The sequence below is a fragment of the Ranitomeya imitator genome, chromosome 2, assembly GCF_032444005.1.
Source record: "Ranitomeya imitator isolate aRanImi1 chromosome 2, aRanImi1.pri, whole genome shotgun sequence".
In the NCBI taxonomy this organism is placed as follows: domain Eukaryota; kingdom Metazoa; phylum Chordata; class Amphibia; order Anura; family Dendrobatidae; genus Ranitomeya; species Ranitomeya imitator.
This window is the reverse complement of record NC_091283.1, coordinates 174,906,814-174,929,228: the sequence shown is the minus strand read 5'-3', so window position 1 is coordinate 174,929,228 and position 22,415 is coordinate 174,906,814. Positions and strand designations below refer to the sequence as shown.

Below are 22,415 nucleotides of genomic sequence, written 5' to 3'. Positions count from 1 at the left end.
TAATAAAGGGGATGGGAGAACTACAATACCCAGATAGATTAGCGAAATTAGGATTATTTAGTCTAGAAAAAAGACGACTGAGGGGCGATCTAATAACCATGTATAAGTATATAAGGGGACAATACAAATATCTCGCTGAGGATCTGTTTATACCAAGGAAGGTGACGGGCACAAGGGGGCATTCTTTGCGTCTGGAGGAGAGAAGGTTTTTCCACCAACATAGAAGAGGATTCTTTACTGTTAGGGCAGTGAGAATCTGGAATTGCTTGCCTGAGGAGGTGGTGATGGCGAACTCAGTCGAGGGGTTCAAGAGAGGCCTGGATGTCTTCCTGGAGCAGAACAATATTGTATCATACAATTATTAGGTTCTGTAGAAGGACGTAGATCTGGGTATTTATTATGATGGAATATAGGCTGAACTGGATGGACAAATGTCTTTTTTCGGCCTTACTAACTATGTTACTATGTTACTATGTATGTTAGTGATGTGTTGGAGTGTTTTTTTGTTCGTTTTTCATGATTCCATAATTTTTTCCTCAGAAATGAGTGATTCTATTATTTTTCCCCTATGCTTGGTTAGAAAAAAAAGTAACCATTACTGACTACCACATTTTTTGTTCTTGATTTCTTTTAGTGTTTCTTAAAGCCAGAAAGTTGCCATTTAAAATGACTTTAGTTTTGTGCCATGTCTGTGATCTGCTTTTTTTCTACAAAATTAAACAACTGAATGAATATCCTCCAAGGCCGGTGATTCCATAATTTTTGCCAGGGGTTGTAGTAGCTAGTACACGTCTGGGGAGGAGAGCAGCAGTCAAGAACTTATTTGCCGAGGAAGGAGTCATAGAGAACTTGAACACTACTTAAAAGGAACCTGCCAGAACGATTTCACTAATGAAACTAGTGATAAGGCTGTAAAGCTCTTAATACAATGATGAAAATTACACCTGCTTTGTGTTAATCCGTTGTGACAGCGCTGAGAAATCAAGCTTTAAAGCCGCATGCAAATTAGACAGGAAGTGCACTGGTAGATTGCCATGCCCCCTCATTGTAACTTCCTGGCTATTTTTCATGTGATTTCTCAGCGCTGGAACATCCGATTACCACAAGACAGGTATCATTTTCATTGTTTTACTTGGACCTATACAGCTACACCAGTAGTTTTCTAAGTATAATCATCATGGTAGGTTCTCTTTAAGAAAAGTATTTAGAAGGACGATACTATGATTCTTCTGAAAATTGGGAATGGAGCAGCTGTCAGATAAGGCCAAATTTTTACAACAAATGCATATTATTCTTTGTTATGCCTTAGCACCTAATATCGATCTAAGGTTTATTTTGGGGAAATATGGTTTATTATTTTAGGGTCTTGGCTATATGTAAGGACAAACACTATTATTAAAACCCCAATGGTTCTTCTCTCAGTTCTTGAAGTTGATTGTATACCTGGATTCTTGTCAATGTTTGCAGTAAACAGCCAGTTAGCCGCCTTCTTGGCATCTGACCCAACTAGGTAGAACTTTCCAAAGTAGGACATGTTGAAGACAGCCGCCGTGTTCCTGCACATAACACATTCTTTCCTGATCTAAAAATGACAGCACGTCAAACACAACAGATGAACATTGGAGGGAGGTGGAGAATGATATTTTGAGCTTTCCACAGTTAGAAAAAGAACTAAAAGATGGAAATAAACTGTAAATGACTCATCCAAAACTTTCTGTCAGGAGGGTACAATGCTCAAAAATCTCAAAGTAACCCTTTCATGAGTCTCTGAGCGTGGACCCCCGATCATCCTAATCATGAGGAGCACATAAAAAGTCCAAGTCTTCTGACATTGCAAACAGAACGTTCCCCAATCACCGGGATGTGACAGCCGTAGTGAGAGGTTCTGGACCGCTAATTATAATGGAGATCTATAAGGGGTTTGTCATCCTGTCATGGTACATGTTCTCTACTCAGCACAGGCTGTGCCTCATCTTCGCCGAGATGCCTGGAGACGCTGCCAAGAATGCTGGCATACAAGTCTGACAAGCGCAGAGCAGAATATGTGTATTATTAACTTATGCCATCCCACTAGAATTTATCTGAACAGTTAGGACTTGGGGGAGGTAAGTTGTTAATAGGAAGTATTTGGTTCCAAGGAGAAATAAAAACATCCAAAAAGGAAAATTATAGGTTAACATACAGTGTATAACAGAATTGCACTATGGAGTGCTATGGCTCAATGGCTCCTTTGCTCTAGACCTTACACACCATTTTTGTGCTTTGTTTTGTTTTTTTAAGAGTTCAGGCTCTAAACTAATGGCCCATCTATCCTACCATTGTGGGTAGCGAATCTTTTGAAATCCAACCTTTGCCAAGAAAATCCGTAAGCAGCTGAATCGAAAGTACCGCAAAACCTCCAGCTGCCCTGAAAAGATGTATGTAATACTCTGAGGTTTCCTAAGAGTGTATCCAACCCCTTTAAAAAACTCTAACGCAAACACAGCCTAAGTGATGTCAAAGTGACTTCAACACATATGTCTATAGAATTATATGGTAACCATTGTTCATCACTGTGCAGTCAGACACTCTCTGTAATGTTTATTCAGTGTTTTATGGATAAGCCGCGACGTTCTCTCACCATCTAGTTTCATCATAAATGGCTGCTGCATTTCCTGCCTCTGCTTTTATACAGGCTATGATATTCCCTCTTTATTGGCTGTGCTATATCATGTGATGCGATAGCTGCAAGGCATTATAGAGATTCATTCCCTACTGAGCCCGAGGTCATGTCAGCCTCCTGTGGATGATCTTCTGAAATGTCTAAAATGGTGCAGGTATCAGGTAATTGATCAAAAAAAAAATTTGTAGGACAGAGGTCCACTTGCTACATCGGTAGTTTGTGGCCACATGGACCAGAGTTAATAATAATAATCTTTATTTTTATATAGCGCTAACATATTCCGCAGCGCTTTACAGTTTTGCACACATTATCATCACTGTCCCCGATGGGGCTCACAATCTAAATTCCCTATCAGTATGTCTTTGGAATGTGGGAGGAAACCGGAGTACCCGGAGGAAACCCACGCAAACACGGGGAGAACATACAAACTCCTTGCAGATGTTGTCCAAGGTGGGATTAGAACCCAGGAACCCAGCGCTGCAAGGCTGCAGTGCTATCCACTGAGAGAGCCACCATTTAATTATTTCAACCTTTAAACAAAAATGTTCCGAAAGAAAAAAAAAAAAAGATAATATAAAATAACCCAGACCAAATGCTTTACAATCTGTGAGCTGCATAATTCACTCTGGCAGCGAAAAAAAAAAAAAAAGCGAGACACTCTGACTTAAATGAAAAGGGAAGGCAATAATTAGAAATGACTATTTTTAGGAATAATGCAGACAGAGCAAAAAAAAAAAAAAAAGGGAGAGCACCAAGTAAAAATTCTCGTGGCCTTGGGCGGTCACCTGGAAGTAGAAAGAAGCCAAATTCAAAATTTTACTTTGCCCAGGGTAAGTGTTAGGTCTTCCGGACTCTGCCCTACCCAGATGATGGTGGGGAAAAAAAAAGGGAGCGGGCAAGTTGGAGTTAAATACCTGATCTTATTTTGCTCAGGGAAGATAAACCATTGCCAGGGAAGTCTGGCAGCAGCTTACTCCCCTTACACAAGCACGCTCAACTGAACCGAGCATGCATGCCTATGGGTCGGAATATATTCATCCGCCAGCTATTGAAAGAGTATAAGCACCATTAGGTCAATTACTTACTATATCATGGTGAGGAGGGAAGTTGAAGGTGTACTCTTTCTCCAGGAGTTCACTGTAGGCATAATCTTGGTGCGGCTGATGGCCGTAAGAGCCATAATAGTCATAGTCTTGGACCTATACACAAAGTAGTCATGTCAGTAGTCTATCATGATTAGCTGAGCCAGCACCATACAGGGCAGATGGCGGCTGTGTTATACAGCCAGCATCTACATCTAAGATCAGTGCTGGCTTTGAGGTCTCCTGTTCAGCTCTTTACATGCAGCTGTCAATTACTGACGGAGACATTTACACTGCGCCATACGGCCGTGTGTCCATTCGAGTACCCCCTCAATGTGATCACAGTGTGCCAATGGAATCCAATGGCACCTTGGGGGTCTTCTGAAGGCCCAATCACTGCAATCTTTGTACTCCTGTGAAGCTCAGCCATAGGCTGGGCTTCAGAGGAGGCCACGAGTTGTCCTAAAAATTGCAATACTTAGGTACTGCGGTATATAGTACAAGTAATTAAACGTAGGTTCAAGTCCCCTAGGGTGAAAAATATAATAAAAATGGAGATAAAAATTTGAATCACCCCGCTTTTCCCCAAATTTAAAAAAAAAAAAACATATTTGTTGGTACTGTGTCTGTAAATGTCCAGTCTATGAAAATAGACATTTATCTAACCTGTATGTTAAACGGCATGAATATAAAATATTGAAATGCAAAAAAATGTAAGAAGCGGAGAAAAAAAAGTAAAAGAGCAAAAATGAAAAATTTGTAGAAATGGTTAATTATAAATATTAAAAAAAATTAGATGCCTACTGAGGGGTTTGCTAGCCCAGTCTTGGACCACCTGAAGGAATGAACTCACCGGAGCTGGACCTTTTGGATTAAACCACCCTGGTCGTTCCCAGCCGTGTCTCTCCTGAAACACACATCCTTGTCGAAGCAGCTCCTGTAGAGAGAACAAATATTATGGAAAAAATTTTTTTTTTTTTTTCTAGTAAACTGCGCCACTGTTGTCTATGGGTTGGGTCTGGTATTGTAACTTGATGGCAGTTTGCGTTACCGGAGCACGATCCCTGGGCAAACGCAACTCTTCTCCATCTGACCAGCTCAGCTCTGCCTATGCACAACGTATATCCCGAAGACGCACAATACACAGCTTGCCACCAGCGACAAAAATATATAAAAGTGCTAAAATGGGCAACAATGGTGATATAAATATCCCAACTTATGGGATAACTTTAGGCAGATGCAGCAGGAGGCTCTTGGCAGTCGTAACTATCCATCACGTAGTGCCCGAGATGCCTAGCAACCATCTTAAAATATACCAGTTACCGGGAGACTGGCTAACCCCGTTTTAGAGGGATCTGACAGATGACACCGCAGGGAAGGAACATTGTCAGCGTGTTATTGTACCATTATACCATTGTTCAGAAATATCTAGAAAGGTCTAAACTTGAATGAACCAAAAGGATGGCACCTGAAATGGTTAATCAGAAACAAGGCCTGTATACAGTGTGCATAGAAAGGAGGAGGCCTCATGGCTAAATTGGGGCTGATTTATTCCACCATCACGCATTCACTATTGTTAAAGGGGATCTGTCATTTGCCATAAATATGTATTTTTTTTTAACCTGGTGTATATGCCGCTCTCCTCCTGAATCCAGCGCTGTTTCTCTTTTGTTCTTGCGCCTCTCCACTCCGGAGATACGGCCCCCTTTTCTCTGAATATAAATCTAGATTTGGTATCCAAATGGGTGTGGTCATCATGAAAACTCCCATAAAAGGAGTTGAGGACTATGCCCACTTGGCTAACAAGACTAGATTTGTATACCTGGAAGAAGGGTCCGTATCTCAGGAATAGAGAGGCGCAGGAACAAAAGAAAAACAACGCCGAATTCAGGAGAACAGCGGCATTTACACCAGGCCGAAAAAAATACATATTTATTACAAGTGACAGGTTTTAAGATTTTAATTAATATCTGGGACTCTTTCTAGATTATTTGCCCCTTTTTACCTTATACAGGGGATCGGTCCGCATGCCCCTTCCAGCCAGAGGTTCATCATATGGAAAAACTACCGAGTAATTTTTGGCATAGGACTCATGGCTCCTCTCTCGGATCCAGCGGTTATGATTGGTTAATGAGTGATGGAATCTCCTGTAGTTTAAAAGAGACGAAAGGGTTAATTATGGATGGATGTGACGTTTAACACTTACAGTGCGGGCCCTTGGGCCACAAGGAGACCTTAGAGGAACACAAAGGACAATGGGACCTGGTATCAGCCCAGGTTGTGACAAAGTTCCTACTTTTATTAGAGTTCAGGGTAATTTTGGTGTTTCTTGGTCCGTTCAGATATATTAAATCTTCCTAAAAAAATATACATAGTCTCTATCAGATATATCAAGACAAACAAAAACAATATGGGGCAAATATCCCAATGTGTTACACTCTGCCAGGGCACTACAGGTGCTGCTACAGTCAAAGGCCGTCTTATGTGCATAGATATATCAATGGGTAACAATGGAGGCTCGCTAATAAGAAAAAAACTTTTACTAAGTTTCATAAAAAAATTGACCCATAAACCCACTTCGAGGTGAAAAATGCAATGTGCTAAAGTTATAAAGATAAATAGAGATAGTTGTAGGTAACATAGGAAACAGCCTTATGGAAGATACATAGGGTCACAACTGATTGCCATACGTTAGTGCATCGGTATCTCCTGATGAACCCAGTCATGGGGGAGAGGCGTTGAGATTGACGTTGGCATTTTCCCCATATATCTGGAGCATCACGTCTGTACAGATAAGCAATCAATTGTGACCCTATGTATTTTTGGGAAGGTTATTCCTTTGGTCAGGCCAATTGATTGTGATATAAATGTTTATTACTGTTATGCATGGTGCCCATACATGTGCTTTCATCTAGCAGATTGCTTATCTAAATATATGTTCCACGCCAGTATGCCGAGCATTACAGATACTGTTTTCTGCATGCACCCATGTGGTGGCTAGTATGGATGAGTGTGTGCTATCACTGTGACATCTCGTCTCCTGCATTCTGTCTGTGCTCTGGGGTTTTTATCTACCCCACTATATATCGTGCCTACGACAGAGAGTCTAACCAGCAATATATACAGGCCAACCGGCCCTCTGTTAAATCTTTTACGTCTGGTCAGGGACTGGTATAGGAGTACAGGGACAGCCGGTGCACGAGCGGGGGCGCCACTTCTCGCCATCTTAGGGCGTCAACCTCTGTAAATAGGTAGGTGAACAGCGGGGGTGACATATAGGGTCAGTTCAGCCCTTCTTCACTTCGGCTGAGTATGATTGACTACCTATGTCAGCATAGTTATTGAAACAGTAGGACACACCACTTATATAGGTAGCACCAAGTTGCATTTCTGAGTTCCTTGGGTAACTAGTTATACTACGTCCATTGATGAGGCGTTATTCTGTAGGGCTAATGGTCGCCTCTCACATTATATTTAACTTAAAACCTCTATGCTAGACCAGAAATAATAAAAAATATAAACTTTATTAAGACATACATAAAACCATACATAAAAATTTGGGCAGTAACCACAAGTGCAGCAGCAAAGGTGGGGCACACACAGGAAAAACCTCTATATAAACATGTATACAGCAGTAACATGAGGATAGTATAAGAATGATATATAGCTCAAATACTGAATAAGTACAACTAGGATGCAGGAAAATAATAATAAAAGTAAAAAGTCACAATAAATAGTTCGATGAATAATGACAAGTGAATATATAGATAAATATCCATAACGCACCCATAGGACAAAATGAAGTCAGCTGAACAGCCTAACACCCATCATGTAAATACTGCATAAATATGAGATAAATATAGTTACCAAGAGGAGGAACCTGGGGACCCACCACACCCGACGCGCGTTTCGCTCTGAAATGCTTCGTCCAGGGGTGGTTGGGTACTGGCCAGATAGGGGTTATATATCGGTTTTTAGTATTTCTGGTCTAGTGTGAAGGTCTCCTTTGTTTGTATCTTGATATGGTAGTACCTTCATGGCCCTGTAAGGGATATTATTTGGTGTTTTTTAAAACCTCTATGGTCAGATTATGGGGACACCCAACATCTTTAGCGGCGAGAATCTAGTATACTACTGCAATAGACAGAAGGTTATTTGGCTAGATTCCCATACACTAGCCTACCTTCTGGTGAAATTACTTAAATACAACTATCTTTATATATCTTTATACACAGGGTTAGACCAGAGAATCCTCCGGTGGGCCCTGGCTTCTCCTTCAGGAGAGTTCATAGTGCAAACCTTGCATTTGCTACAGGGCTCTTCAGTGGGGGAGAAAGGTGGGCCCTCAGAATCAAATCCTCCGGTGGGCCTAATGTTCCTCAGTCTGACACTGTTTATACATTTTGCACATTGCACTTTCACCTTGGTGTGGGTTTATATAGTCAAAGGCCCAAGATGGAGGGTGTATATTTAGTGGGGCTCGCCTTCGTTCTGTATTTATATGTGAGGTGTGGTCTAGGGGTCTGTGCATTTAAGGGGGCCAGTCTGGGTCCGTATTTATGAAAGGGGGGGGGGTCAGAGGCACCAATTGCTATTCCAATGCTTTACATTGAGGGCATTTCCTCACCTTGGGATATCTTCTCTAAGGTTAGCGAGTATAATATTCTCACATATACACCCAGCTGCGATAGAAATAATAGACGGCTCTCAGCGATTTCACCAATTTCTTTACCTGATTGTCAATACCAATCTGATTCCGCAGCGACCCTGGCTGAGCATTATGCCATCACACCGTGCCATATTGTGTGATGTAATTGCCATTATTATTGCTGGTTTTAGATCACATTGACCTTGGGGAGAGAACGGCCGTGCTCACCCGTAACTAAGAGCCTCCTGGGAGTGAGATAAAGGGCCGGTAATTGTCACATCTCCTGTAATTCTTCCTTTATAGCGTTTCTTGGCCATTGTCTGCGGATTGTTACTTGCAGGACATGGGTCTTGAGCCGTCTCCTCCTCCTCCATTTGCTCCTCTCACCTCTGTTATTAGCAAGTGGCATAATTAAGCGGCAGAAATAGATTTAATGACAAGCTTTAGCGCTATGTGATTACCGCCTGGCACTGTCCGGACGCTGCAGAAGTGCGGTAATCACAGGGAGCGGCAGATGCGTCACAATGGAGACACCGAGAAGAGGCCAAGAGGGTGGAGTCACAACGCACAGGACTGGGGGGGGGGGATAATTGGCTGACGTGCTCTTATAATTAATATCTGCGGCTGGTCCAGGATGGGATTTCAATAGGGAGGACTAGAGGGATGAGGAGCGAATGCGGAGTTCTGAGCAAAAAAAACCCTTATTGCAACTTTTTATTAGAATTGTGGATAAACTGCTTGCGGTCAGTGAATAGAAAAAAGCGTTGGCGCGCCAGAGCTCTTGTAACAAGCAAATCAACACCCATAAATATTTAAAAAGTGCCACCTAATGGAGATAGTCCGTGATGTAACAAAGCTGGCGGCGGGAATGTGCAGGCATCATACCGCGTCAGGGGACTGTGCAGGCATCATACCGCGTCAGGGGACTGTGCAGGCATCATACCGCGTCAGGGGACTGTGCAGGCATCATACCGCGTCAGGGGACTGTGCAGGCATCATACCGCGTCAGGGGACTGTGCCGGCATCATACCGCGTCAGGGGACTGTGCAGGCATCATATCGCGTCAGGGGACTGTGCAGGCATCATACCGCGTCAGGGGACTGTGCAGGCATCATACCGCGTCAGGGGACTGTGCAGGCATCATACCGCGTCAGGGGACTGTGCAGGCATCATACCGCGTCAGGGGACTGTGCAGGCATCATACCGCGTCAGGGGACTGTGCAGGCATCATACCGCGTCAGGGGACTGTGCCGGCATCATACCGCGTCAGGGGACTGTGCAGGCATCATATCGCGTCAGGGGACTGTGCGGGCATCATACCGCGTCAGGGGACTGTGCGGGCATCATACCTCGTCAGGGGACTGTGCGGGCATCATACCGCGTCAGGGGACTGTGCGGGCATCATACCGCGTCAGGGGACTGTGCGGGCATCATACCGCGTCAGGGGACTGTGCGGGCATCATACCGCGTCAGGGGACTGTGCAAGCATCATACCGCGTCAGGGGACTGTGCAGGCATCATACTGCGTCAGGGAACTGTGCAGGCATCATACCGCGTCAGGGGACTGTGCAGACATCATATTGCGTCAGGGGACTGTGCAGGCATCATACCGCGTCAGGGGACTGTGCAGGCATCATACCGCGTCAGGGGACTGTGCAGGCATCATACCGCGTCAGGGGACTGTGCAGGCATCATACCGCGTCAGGGGACTGTGCAGGCATCATACCGCGTCAGGGGACTGTGCGGGCATCATACCGCGTCAGGGGACTGTGCAGGCATCATACCGCGTCAGGGGACTGTGCGGGCATCATACCGCGTCAGGGGACTGTGCTGGCATCATACCGCGTCAGGGGACTGTGCAGGCATCATACCGCGTCAGGGGACTGTGCAGGCATCATACCGCGTCAGGGGACTGTGCAGGCATCATACCGCGTCAGGGGACTGTGCAGGCATCATACCGCGTCAGGGGACTGTGCAGGCATCATACTGCGTCAGGGGACTGTGCGGGCATCATACTGCGTCAGGGGACTGTGCGGCCATCATACTGCGTCAGGGGACTGTGCGGCCATCATACTGCATCAGGGGACAGTGCAGGCATCATGCTGTGCCAGGAGACTGTGCGGGCATTATACTATGGGTGGGAGCATCGTACTGTGTGAGGGGATGTGGGGGGAATGATACTGTATAGTGGAACTGTGGGGAGCACCATAATGTGTAAGGGGACTGTGGGGGCATCATACTCTGTGAGGAACTGTGAGGATATCATGGTGTAGGGGCATTATATGGTGTGGGGGAGCTGTAGGTTTATCATTCTGTGTGGGGGGACTGTTGGATTTATCATACTGTGTGAGGGGACTATGGGAGGCATCATAATGTGTATAAGGGGACTGTGGGAGGCATCATACTGTGTGAGGGGTCTATGGGAGGCTCAGGCATCATACTATCAATGTGTAAGGGGACTGTGGGAGGTATCATACTGTGTGAGGGGACATCTAAAATGTGGTGGGGGGACTGTGGGGGCACTATGAGATGCATCATAAGGGTGAGGGGATTGTGGGAGGCATAATACTGTCTCTATGAGTACGGTTAGGGCCATGAAAGGGGTATTGTACTGTGTAGGAACAATTATGGGTTACACCAGCAGCAATATTTCTGCATCCACACAATGGACTGGTCCAGGTTAGGGAAGTATCTTACAGTAAACTGATAGGTATGGGTAAGTGATGGCATATGCTAATGGAGCTGCTGTCAGATGACCACTGCTGCTCATCTCTTACAGCACAATGTAAAGGGTGGATTGAAGGACCCAGTCCTCAGATGACCTTCTTTTTATACGAGGTGAGGGGTTATGTTCTGGACTCCATGCTCGGAAATGTGCGAGCAGCGATTATATTCCATAAATCATTGATGGTCCTTGTACTCAGCAGACTCTCTTCTCACCTGATGTCATAGCCGTACATGTCTTTCTCTGGGCGGCCATGAATAATCCAGTGAGCAAGCTCCTTCCCGCATCCTCCTCCCAACATCATACCTGAAAAAACCACAGGAGCCGTCACAAGAAATATGTCTTTACAACGATTCCTAGTCATTAATCTGTGATTCAAGGTCAGTGAAAAGTACTGGAAGCAGAAAAGACATGCTACCTGGTCCGCCTTGGGCCCTATACTGCAGATAGGAAATGATGCCTGCCGCCAAGATGGCTGATCACACCAAATTATTCATGGCGCCTTAAGGCCGGAATCAGGAGAGGAAAGGCTCCCTAAATGCCACTGTTCTCCTGAATCTGACGTTGTTTTTCTTTTGTACCTGCTCCTCTCTGTTCCGGAGATACGGCCTCCTCTTCCCTGTATAAAAATCTAGTCTTGTTACCCAAGTGGGCGTGGTCCTCAACTTCTCTATGGGCATCTTCTTGATGACCAAGCCCACTTGGCTAATAAGACTAGATTTCGATACAGGGAAGAGGAGGCCGTATCTCAGGAACGGAGAGGAGTAGGAACAAAAGAAAAAACAGCGCCTGATTCAGGATATTTATGGCATTTACTAGATTGTGGCCCGATTCTAACGCATCGGGTATTCTAGAATATGCATGTCCCCGTAGTATATGGACAATGATGATTCCAGACTGTGCCCGTCGCTGATTGGTCGAGGCAACCTTTATGACATCATCGTCGCCATGGCAACCATTAAGACATCTACGTCAATACTGTGCCCGTTGCTGACGCGGGATATCTACGTCCTTTATGACATCATCGTTGCTGTGCCCGTCGCTGATTGGTCGTGGCCGCCAGGCCTCGACCAATCAGAGATGCGGGATTTCTATGTCGATGCTGTGCCGGTCTCTGATTGGTCGAGGCCTGGCGGCCACGACCAATCAGAGATGCGGGATTTCCAGGACAGACAGACAGACAGAAAGACAGACAGACAGACAGAAAGACAGACAGACAGAAAGACAGACAGACAGACAGACGGAAAAACCCTTAGACAATTATATATATATAGATACTACCATGTAAAAAAAATGTAATTATCTAAAAAGCTCATTATGGGGACTAGGGTGACTGGGTGTCAGCCTTCCTAATACAGGATGACCTCCACCTCTACTACAACTCCCATTGTCTCAGAGGCAGAACATTCGGTTGCATGCTGGGGGTTGTAGTTTCACCACAGATGGAGTCACTGATCTGGCGGTATTGGTGTGGCTCATCCATACCTTGGCCCCCTTACCTGCACTATTGAATCCGCAGCCCAGGAAAAAGCCTCTAACTTCTGGAGATTCGCCTAAGAGCGGCTTGTGGTCAGCAGTGAAGGACTCTGGGAAATATAGAAAAATAGATAATATGTAAGGGTCCTTACATAGAGACCGTTATAACGTTGGGTTCAGGGGCTGAGTAGCCCAGGAGAAACCCACCGAGTCTCCGCCTCAGGCAGAGGGTTAAACATCTCTGTGGTCAAAAGTCATATTCATTGGGGTCTCAGTCCCCCGAATGACACAAATATTGACACCCACCCACACAATGAATCCTCCTCTCGTGCTGCCCCTATCTATTCCTTATGGCTAACGCACTGCCTAAGAAAGCGTGTTCCTCAAGGAATGCCGCGTGCCGTCAGCTTCTCGTGGGTGATGAATCAGATGGGGGGAGATAAGAACCTGGGAAATAGCAAAAATGGCCATCATAGCCCTCTAATGAAGACTACATGAGAGCAGATGAGAACCATGAATTATTGGCAGCTGTTCTCCCTCAAAGACATGTATAATAGACATTCGTCTGCCACCTTCTGCACCTCTATCCAAGAGCGCATTAGCCCGGGCCAGAGGATCTCCATTGTACATGTCATGTCGGATCTGGATTGGAGAAAGATGTGACCTAGATATCAATGGCCGAAGCAGAAGTCCCCGGAGGACACAGCAGCTGGGGCCCGAAACTGTCTCCTCAGCAGAATTATAGGAGGCATTTTATGAGGGACAAGAGACATCACAGCTGGGCTTTGATATCTATCATAGCAATGAAGGCTAATGTGAACTGATGTAGACGCCCATAAGTCGTCCGTTTAGTCATTTCTTAGTCTATCATTTTAAGAAAGCGGAGTGCCACCACTATGGAGCAGCTGCCCCCAGCTTTTCTAGACCCCCGATTGGCAAGATTGTCTAGTTGGGTTGTGTTATGGTGCGCAAGTTCCAGACTGGCTAGAAGTCTAGGAAAGCTGGGTGACACATCAAGTTGAAGAAATTGGAATAGCATAGCTTCCGGCTACGATCAGATAGAAATATAATGAAAGCTTCAGATAACGGGACGTATAGAATGTATATTCCGTCCTCAGCAAGTTATTCCAAGTGTCACCGGGTGTATAAGGATCCAGAGAGGAGGGCGAGACCGGAACATCTCCTGCCATCCGCTGCCACCTAGTGGTGACATTCCTACTTGTCCTCAATTTTATTTTTCTCATAAATTATTATTTCTATTCTGCCTTCTGAGTAGGTGATTCTGAGATAAGTCAAGTGACCTAAAAAAAAGAATGTGTGCTGTCTTATAATTTTTTTTTTTTCTATACAAAAGCCAATGCTTTAAACTTGGGACAGCACCCCCAGTAGGTATCTGTTTTTCTTCTAATAAAAAATACAAGAGAGTGGAGGTTCTGGGGGATTGGACAGGGCAGTGTTTGTCATCTCAGTTGCTGCATATGCAGAGCACAGAAGTTGGGATTATTTCTATATCGGCTGCTATGCTCTGCATAGACAGCAATCGAGATGACAGAGCTGACTTTATCATACTGAGAGCTTTGCTATCTCATTTACAGCCTATGCAGAGTGCAGCGGCCAATGACACCACCATCCTGCACAGTGTGCTCTACCTGTGTCAGCGGCCTAGATATCAACGCTGTGCCTGGCGGCTTTAGTTATTTCAACCATTGGTACCTAGTCGGGCACTCACTGTGCCTGATGCCACGCCAAGAAGAAGCAGCAATAAGGGCAGGGAGTGACATTTAAAGCCCCCATACTATTTGGCGCTCGTGCCCCCCTCCACGCCATGGCACTACCTAAGCCGGGAAGACAAAATTGTGTGTGCCAATTGCTCACCTGGGCCACACACAGTGGATTTAATACCCGTGGCCTCTAGGGCAGGTACCCTGTTTATCGCTCCTTGGATGTGTTGAATGAAGACATCCCAATCCAGATCAAAGAGGCCGAATGCAAACTTATCCGATACCTGGGGTTAAAATAGAAAAAAATCATTTTTTTTAAAAAAAGCACCAGCACTGACCATTGGTCAGTCGCATTTAGTATCACAGCTCATCCCCACTGACATAAGATCGTCCTGACATGGGGTATAGGAGTACGTCCTAAATCAGGTGTGGCTCCATACAATGCAAGCGTCAGCCATGTTACACAGCCGCCACCTGCCTATAACAGGAGCACTAAGCACCGCTGTTAACCACTTAAATGCTGCCATCAATCTCGGACAGTGGGATTTAAGGGATGTGGTTCCTTTTGTACAAAAAGATTTTGTACAAATTCTGAAATATTGCAGTATATACAACAAGCGATCCAAAGCTGCAGGTTCAAGTGCTCTGCGGCAGAGCTGGGCAAACTGCAGCCCATGGAGCTTGGCCTACGAACCAAGACCCGCTGTCACCACTGTCCACAGCCTCAGGATGCAGACAGTGGTGAATACATTGGTGGAGGACGGGGTCAGCTCCAGGGGAAAGGAGCAAGGTGAGTAGGTGCTGTTTTTTCATTGTGTACGGGATGTTTACATATATACAATGAGCTATGTGGGTGTTCATACTATATTTAGGGGGCTCATACTGTATTTATGAGGCTCACTATATATATAGGGGGCTATGTGTTGGCTCACTGTATATAGGAGGCTCTGTGAAGTTCATACTGTATTTAGTGGGCTACGTGGAGGCTCACTGTATATAGGAGGCTCTGTGGGGTTCATACTGTATTTAGTGGGCTATGTGGGGGCTCACTGTATATAGGAGGCTCTGTGGGGATCAAACTGTATTTAGTGGGCTGTGTGGGGGCTCACTGTATATGAGGAGGCTCTGTGGGGTTCATACTGTATTTAGTGGGCTATGTGGGGGCTCACTGTATATAGGAGGCTCTGTGAACTTCATACTGTATTTAGTGGGCTATGTGGGGGCTCACTGTATATAGGAGGCTCTGTGGGGTTCATACTGTATTTAGTGGGCTATGTGGGGGCTCACTGTATACAGGAGGCTCTGTGGGGTTCATACTGTATTTAGTGGGCTATGTGGGGGCTCACTGTATATGAGGAGGCTCTGTGGGGTTCATACTGTATTTAGTGGGCTATGTGGGGGCTCACTGTATATAGGAGGCTCTGTGGGGTTCATACTGTATTTAGAGGTCTATGTGGGGGCTCATACTGTATGAGGCTCACTATATATAGGGGCTATGTGGGGGCTCACTGTATATAGGAGGCTCTGTGAGGTTCATACTGTATTTAGTGGTCTATGTGGGGGCTCATACTGTATTTATGAGGCTCACTATATATAGGGGCTATGTGGAGGCTCACTGTATATAGGAGGCTCTGTGGGGCTCATATTGTATTTAGAGGTCTATGTGGGGGCTCATACTGTATTATGGTGTTCATACAGTATAGTAGGCTATGTGGGGGCTCACTTTATATAGGAAGCAATATGTGGGCTTATACTGTATATATGAGGCAAGGTGGAGGCTCATTGTATATAATGGGCTATGTGGGGGCTCAGTGTATATAAGGGGCTCGTACTATATATATGAAGCTATGTGGGGGCACATACTGTATATAGGGGCTATGTGGGGTTCAAACTCTATATAGAAAGGATATGTGGGGGCTCACAATGTACATAGAGGGGCTATGTGGGGGCTCACACTGTATATAGAAGTGCCGACTCATACTATATATTGATGGACTATGTTGGTGTTCCGACTGTATACAGGGGGCTATGTGGGGCTCTTATGTCATATAAGGGGCTGTATGAAGGCTCATGCATCATATAAGGGGGCTGTATGTGTGCTCATATGGTATATAGGGGTTAGATGGGTCTTAATACTGTATATAGGAGGTTATGTGGAGTCTCATACTGTAACTATGTGGGGTCTCATTGTATATAGGAGCTATGTTGATGCTCATACTGTATATAGGGGGCTGTGTCAGTGTTCATGCTGTATACAAGGGGCCGGGTGGGGGCTTATACTGCATATAGGGGTGTCAGCATACTTAATTATGCTCAATATTAAGGGATACCGTTAATATTAATAATTATATGTTAATATTAATATTCAGCATAATTAAATTCAGCCTATAGGTTCGGTCTCCACAAGAGTCACGGTCTCTAATTTGCACCAGCGTGAAAATTTATTGCCCACCCCAGCTCTAGGGGGACAACAAAAAACATGCAAAAAGGAATTAAAAATAAAAGAAAAAAGTTTGAATCACCACTTCACCATGCCTTCATGTAGAAGCTGCCATACCCCACAAAACTTATTAAAAATGCAACCAAATTGTTATATGTACCCCAAAATCGTATCAATAAAACAACATCTCAGTGCACAATAAACAAGCCGTTACACAGCTCCATTGGGAGAAAGATTGAAAAAGTTACAGGTCTAAAAAAAATAAAAATAAAAATAAATAAATAAAATTACCCAAAACAATTTTGCTTTTTACAATTGAAACATTTAACAACAACAAACAACGAGTTTGGTATAGTCATAATTGCGCTGACCTGGATTATCATGATACCAGATCATTTTTACTAAACAATGAACACGGTGAAAATTAAACAAAAAAATGTCACCATTTCACCCCATTTGGAATTTTATTTACCCATTTTTCATTCCATTATACTGTGAAATTAATTGTGTAATTCAAATCTATATAATACAATATGGGTATGAGGATGGGACAAAATGGTTATTGGAAAAAGGGGAGGAAAAAAAAACGAAAACGTGTGTATGAAAAATTTGTTGTTCAGAAAGGCGTTAAAGGGAAATTTCTATCCGTTTAGACCACAGTGTTTTTGGATCTCTCATAGAAGTGAATGATGAGATCTGTGCTAGCGTAGCCACTTCTTTATTTATAGTATTTATATAGGGCTGGGAGATGGGAGGGTGAGGACTCCTGTGGTCGTTGGCAGTCCCAGATCACCCAGAACCAGATCAGTGGCGATTCGGGTGTTATTAAGACTTTAATAATTGAAAAAGGGGGTTGAGTTAAAGGAGTATTCCCATCTCCAAGATCCTATTCCAATTATGTAGTAGGTGTAATTGTGGCACCCCAGGAGTCCGGTTGCCACAATGACATTGCCTTCCTCCAAAGGGGGTGATGTCATGCCTGGAAGTAAGGAGGGATTCCCTTGGCTGGTAACACAAACATGCAACACCTTCCTGACTCCAGACCAGAAGGGGGAGCTCTAAACCCGGTTTCAGGGGAACTTCTCTATAAGTTCTGGTCTGGAGGCAGGGTTAGTTAGTTGGTGGTGTAGGGACAGTGAGTGAGGGTCGAGGAGGCAAGAGAGGAAAGCCTGGGGTGTGGAGCTGTGACTAAGCTCACCCCAGGATTAAGCGCCAAAGAGACCGGACACCTGGCCCTATCTGATATCTGGAGGCACCACAGCAGGTTAGGAGCCTGGGGCTGCCAGTGAGAAGACAGTGCCCATGCAAGGCTCATGCTGTCAGCCATACGGGTTAGAAGTAACAGACACTGAGAGGAACTTGTGCAAAGCTTCAGGCAGCAAGGGACAGATAATATAGCGCAGAAGGGAAGCCTCCAAACCCACCTGGCTAGGTGGATCCCAACTCACTTCCAGGCTGCCCGGACCCCACCATCACCTGTTACCTGTGCCCCGGACTGCACCTTAAATTCACTAGTAAAAGGTAAAGGAAACTGCAATCCTTGTGTCCTCCCATCATTTCCTGCCCCCTCAGTCCTGCACCCCACTGTCAATCACCCATTATCAACTGTACCGGTAGCCCTTGGGCCCCGCTCCACCTGTGGGGAGCAGATCCATCCCCGCTGCGTTACCATTGGCCCTAGAGGTCCCTTTAAGCAGCGTCGGCCATCCTGGCCGAACACCACAGGTGGCGAAACAAATTATCCCCCATAGACTTTATTTTCCACCTCCCTTCATAATTTTTATTGGACGCCCAGGGCCACGTACCGGGTCACCGCTTCCGTGACCACCCCTTTAAGTACCCCATGGCCCTAGCGGGCGCTCCATAATAATAATATCAAATATTTTCAATAAGAAATGAAGTATAGTTTTTCTGATTCGCTATGTATCTTTCCACATGTGCAGGCATTGCAGGACCTTAGGTATCCATGGTTATGACCACAAGCAACTAGCTAACCAACTGTCACTATATCAGTGGTCATAATCATGGATGCCTAAGGTCCTGCAATGCCTGCACATGGGGAAAGATACATAGGGAATCAGAAAAACTATACTACATTTCTAATTGTTGGTATTTGCTAAAAATATTATTATTAGATCCACTAGATATTGGGATAGGATCTTGGAGATGGCAATACCACTATAAACAAAGAGACACTCGAATGATATTCTGCATGTTTATAAATAAAGTTTATTGAAAGAAGCACAATCAAGACACAATTAATGGAACACCTATGTAACTCATTCAGATACATTTCAATAAACTTTATTTATAAAAACCTTATTTAGAGGTTAAAAATGCCCTACGAATCCTCGATAGATACAATGAACTAATGATAATCAGGTTTAATTCTCAATTATTTAAGTGCAGGAAGGGATGTTGCTGGCAGAGCGGAACTGCCACGGTGTAATGACTGATAATAACCGCCGCTGACAGGAGAGGAAGGAGCGACGCGGTACGCGGCTGCTCAGATCGCTTTGTCTCCTGTATCTGACAGCAATCAGCGTCTCACCTCTTCCCAGAATATAGGGTTTGACTCGTATCCTCCCACTGACAACGCGTCACCTTGGAGACGGAGATACACCGAAGCGTCGTGGTCCCGCACATTTGGCATGTTCTATAAATAAAACGCCACGGAGAAATTTGAAGAAAAGGAATTTAGACACATTGTGATCTGCTCTGAGCTTCTCAAGACTCAAATCCAGAGGTGTGGAAAAGAAAAAGAAAGGAAAAAAATAAACCTTAAAAAAATATTCATTAAAAACAGACAAAAACAAAAAATTATGATACGTGAAGATAAACAATAGTGATTAAAATAAGAAAAATGAAAAATAAAATTATTATTAATTTCCTATGCAACAGATTGGATGGAGAGAGAGAGATGGAGGGAGAGATAGAGGGAGGGAGAAATAGAGAGAGCTAGAGGAAGAGAGAGATACAGGGAGGGAGAGAGATATAGAGGGAGGGAGAGAGATAGAGGGAGGGAGAGAAAGAGAGAGAAGGAGGGAGAGAAAGAGATAGAGGGAGGGAGAGATAGAGGGAGGGAGAGAGAGATAGAGGGAGAGTGAGAGAGATAGAGGGAGGGTGAGAGAGATAGAGGGAGAGTGAGAGAGATAGAGGGAGAGAGAGATAGAGGGAGAGAGAGAGAGGGAGGGAGGGAGAAATAGAGAGAGGGAGGGAGAGAGAGATACAGGGAGGGAGAGAGAGAGATAGAGGGAGGGTGAGAGAGATAGAGGGAGGGAGAGAAAGAGAGAGAAGGAGGGAGAGAAAGAGATAGAGGGAGGGAGAGAGAGAGATAGAGAGAGGGAGAGAGAGATAGAGGGAGAGTGAGAGAGATAGAGGGAGAGTGAGAGAGATAGAGGGAGAGTGAGAGAGATAGAGGGAGGGAGAGAGAGATAGAGGGAGGGAGAGAAAGAGAGAGAAGGAGGGAGAGAAAGAGATAGAGGGAGGGAGAGAGAGAGATAGAGGGAGGGTGAGAGAGATAGATGGAGGGTGAGAGAGATAGACGGAGGGTGAGAGAGATAGAGGGAGAGTGAGAGAGATAGAGGGAGAGAGAGATAGAGGGAGGGAGGGAGAAATAGAGAGAGGGAGGGAGAGAGAGATACAGGGAGGGAGAGAGAGAGATAGAGGGAGGGTGAGAGAGATAGAGAGAGATAGAGAGAGGGAGAGAGAGATAGAGGGAGAGTGACAGAGATAGAGGGAGAGTGAGAGAGATAGAGGGAGAGAGAGATAGAGGGAGGGAGAGAGAGATAGAGGGAGGGAGGGAGAAATAGAGAGAGGGAGGGAGAGAGAGAGATACAGGGAGGGAGAGAGAGATAGAGGGAGGGAGGGAGAAATAGATAGAGGGAGGGAGAGAGAGATACAGGGAGTGAGAGAGAGAGATAGAGAGAGGGTGAGAGAGATAGAGGGAGGGAGAGAAAGAGAGAGAAGGAGGGAGAGAAAGAGATAGAGGGAGGGAGGGAGAGATAGAGGGATAGTGAGAGAGAGAGGGAGAGAGAGATAGAGGGAGAGTGAAAGAGAGAGGGAGAGTGAGAGAGATAGAGGGAGAGAGAGAGATAGAGGGAGAGTGAGAGAGATAGAGGGAGAGAGAGAGAGAGAGAGGGAGGGAGAGAGAGATAGAGGGAGGGAGGGAGAAATAGAGAGAGGGAGGGAGAGAGAGATACAGGGAGGGAGAGAGAGAGATAGAGGGAGGGTGAGAGAGATAGAGAGAGAGAGATAGAGAGAGGGAGAGAGAGATAGAGGGAGAGTGACAGAGATAGAGGGAGAGTGAGAGAGATAGAGGGAGAGAGAGATAGAGGGAGGGAGAGAGAGATAGAGGGAGGGAGGGAGAAATAGAGAGAGGGAGGGAGAGAGAGAGATACAGGGAGGGAGAGAGAGATAGAGGGAGGGTGAGAGAGATAGAGGGAGGGTGAGAGAGATAGAGGGAGAGTGAGAGAGATAGAGGGAGAGAGAGAGATAGAGGGAGAGAGAGAGAGATAGAGGGAGGGAGAGAGAGATAGAGGGAGGGAGAGAGATAGAGGGAGGGAGGGAGAAATAGAGAGGGAGGGAGAGAGAGATACAGGGAGGGAGAGAGAGAGATAGAGGGAGGGTGAGAGAGATAGAGAGAGATAGAGAGAGGGAGAGAGATAGAGGGAGAGTGAGAGAGATAGAGGGAGAGAGAGAAATAGAGGGAGGGAGAGAGAGATAGAGGGAGGGAGAGAGATAGAGGGAGGGAGAGATAGAGGGAGGGAGGGAGAAATAGAGAGAGGGAGGGAGAGAGAGAGATACAGGGAGGGAGAGAGAGATAGAGGGAGGGTGAGAGATATAGAGGGAAGGTGAGAGAGATAGAGGGAGAGTGAGAGAGATAGAGGGAGAGAGATAGAGGGAGGGAGAGAGAGATAGAGGGAGGGAGGGAGAGATAGAGGGAGGGAGGGAGCGATAGAGAGAGGGAGAGAGCGATAGAGGGAGAGAGAGATAGAGGGAGAGAGAGATAGAGGGAGGGAGAGAGATAGAGGGAGGGAGAGAGATAGAGGGAGGGAGGGAGGGAGAAATAGAGAGATGGAGGGAGAGAGAGATGGAGGGAGAGAGATTGAGGGAGAGAGAGATGGAGGGAGAGAGAGAGAGATGGAGGGAGAGAGATAGATAGATAGATGGAGGGAGAGATGGAGGGAGGGAGAGATGGAGGGAGGGAGAGATGGAGATGGAGGGAGGGAGAGAGATGGAGGGAGGGAGAGATGGAGGGAGGGAGAGATGGAGGGAGGGAGAGATGGAGGGAGGGAGAGATGGAGGGAGAGAGAGATGGAGGGAGAGAGAGATGGAGAGAGAGAGAGATGGAGGGAGAGAGAGAGAGAGATGGAGGGAGAGAGAGAGAGAGAGAGAGAGAGAGAGAGATAGAGGGAGGGAGAGATGGAGGGAGAGAGAGATGGAGGGAGGGAGAGATGGAGGGAGGGAGAGATGGAGGGAGAGAGAGATGGAGGGAGAGAGAGAGAGATGGAGGGAGAGAGAGAGATGGAGAGAGAGAGAGAGAGAGAGAGATAGAGGGAGGGAGAGATGGAGGGAGAGAGAGATGGAGGGAGGGAGAGATGGAGGGAGGGAGAGATGGAGGGAGAGAGAGATGGAGGGAGAGAGAGATGGAGGGAGAGA

At 45.7% G+C, this 22,415-nt stretch overlaps 1 protein-coding gene across 3 annotated transcripts in view; it reads right to left on the bottom strand.

The window, feature by feature from the left end:
• SARDH (sarcosine dehydrogenase) overlaps positions 1–22,415 on the bottom strand; it is an 82,355-nt gene that overhangs the window by 25,626 nt on the left and 34,314 nt on the right. For all 3 annotated transcript variants that reach the window (XM_069748022.1, XM_069748024.1, XM_069748023.1), the window contains exons 7-14: positions 19,306–19,410; positions 14,469–14,598; positions 12,617–12,703; positions 11,333–11,423; positions 5,750–5,891; positions 4,598–4,681; positions 3,748–3,861; positions 1,444–1,582 (exon numbers count right to left, since the gene is read on the bottom strand). In XM_069748022.1, coding sequence (XP_069604123.1) covers positions 1,444–1,582; positions 3,748–3,861; positions 4,598–4,681; positions 5,750–5,891; positions 11,333–11,423; positions 12,617–12,703; positions 14,469–14,598; positions 19,306–19,410 — 892 coding nt within the window. The remainder of the gene's footprint in view (positions 1–1,443; positions 1,583–3,747; positions 3,862–4,597; positions 4,682–5,749; positions 5,892–11,332; positions 11,424–12,616; positions 12,704–14,468; positions 14,599–19,305; positions 19,411–22,415) is intronic.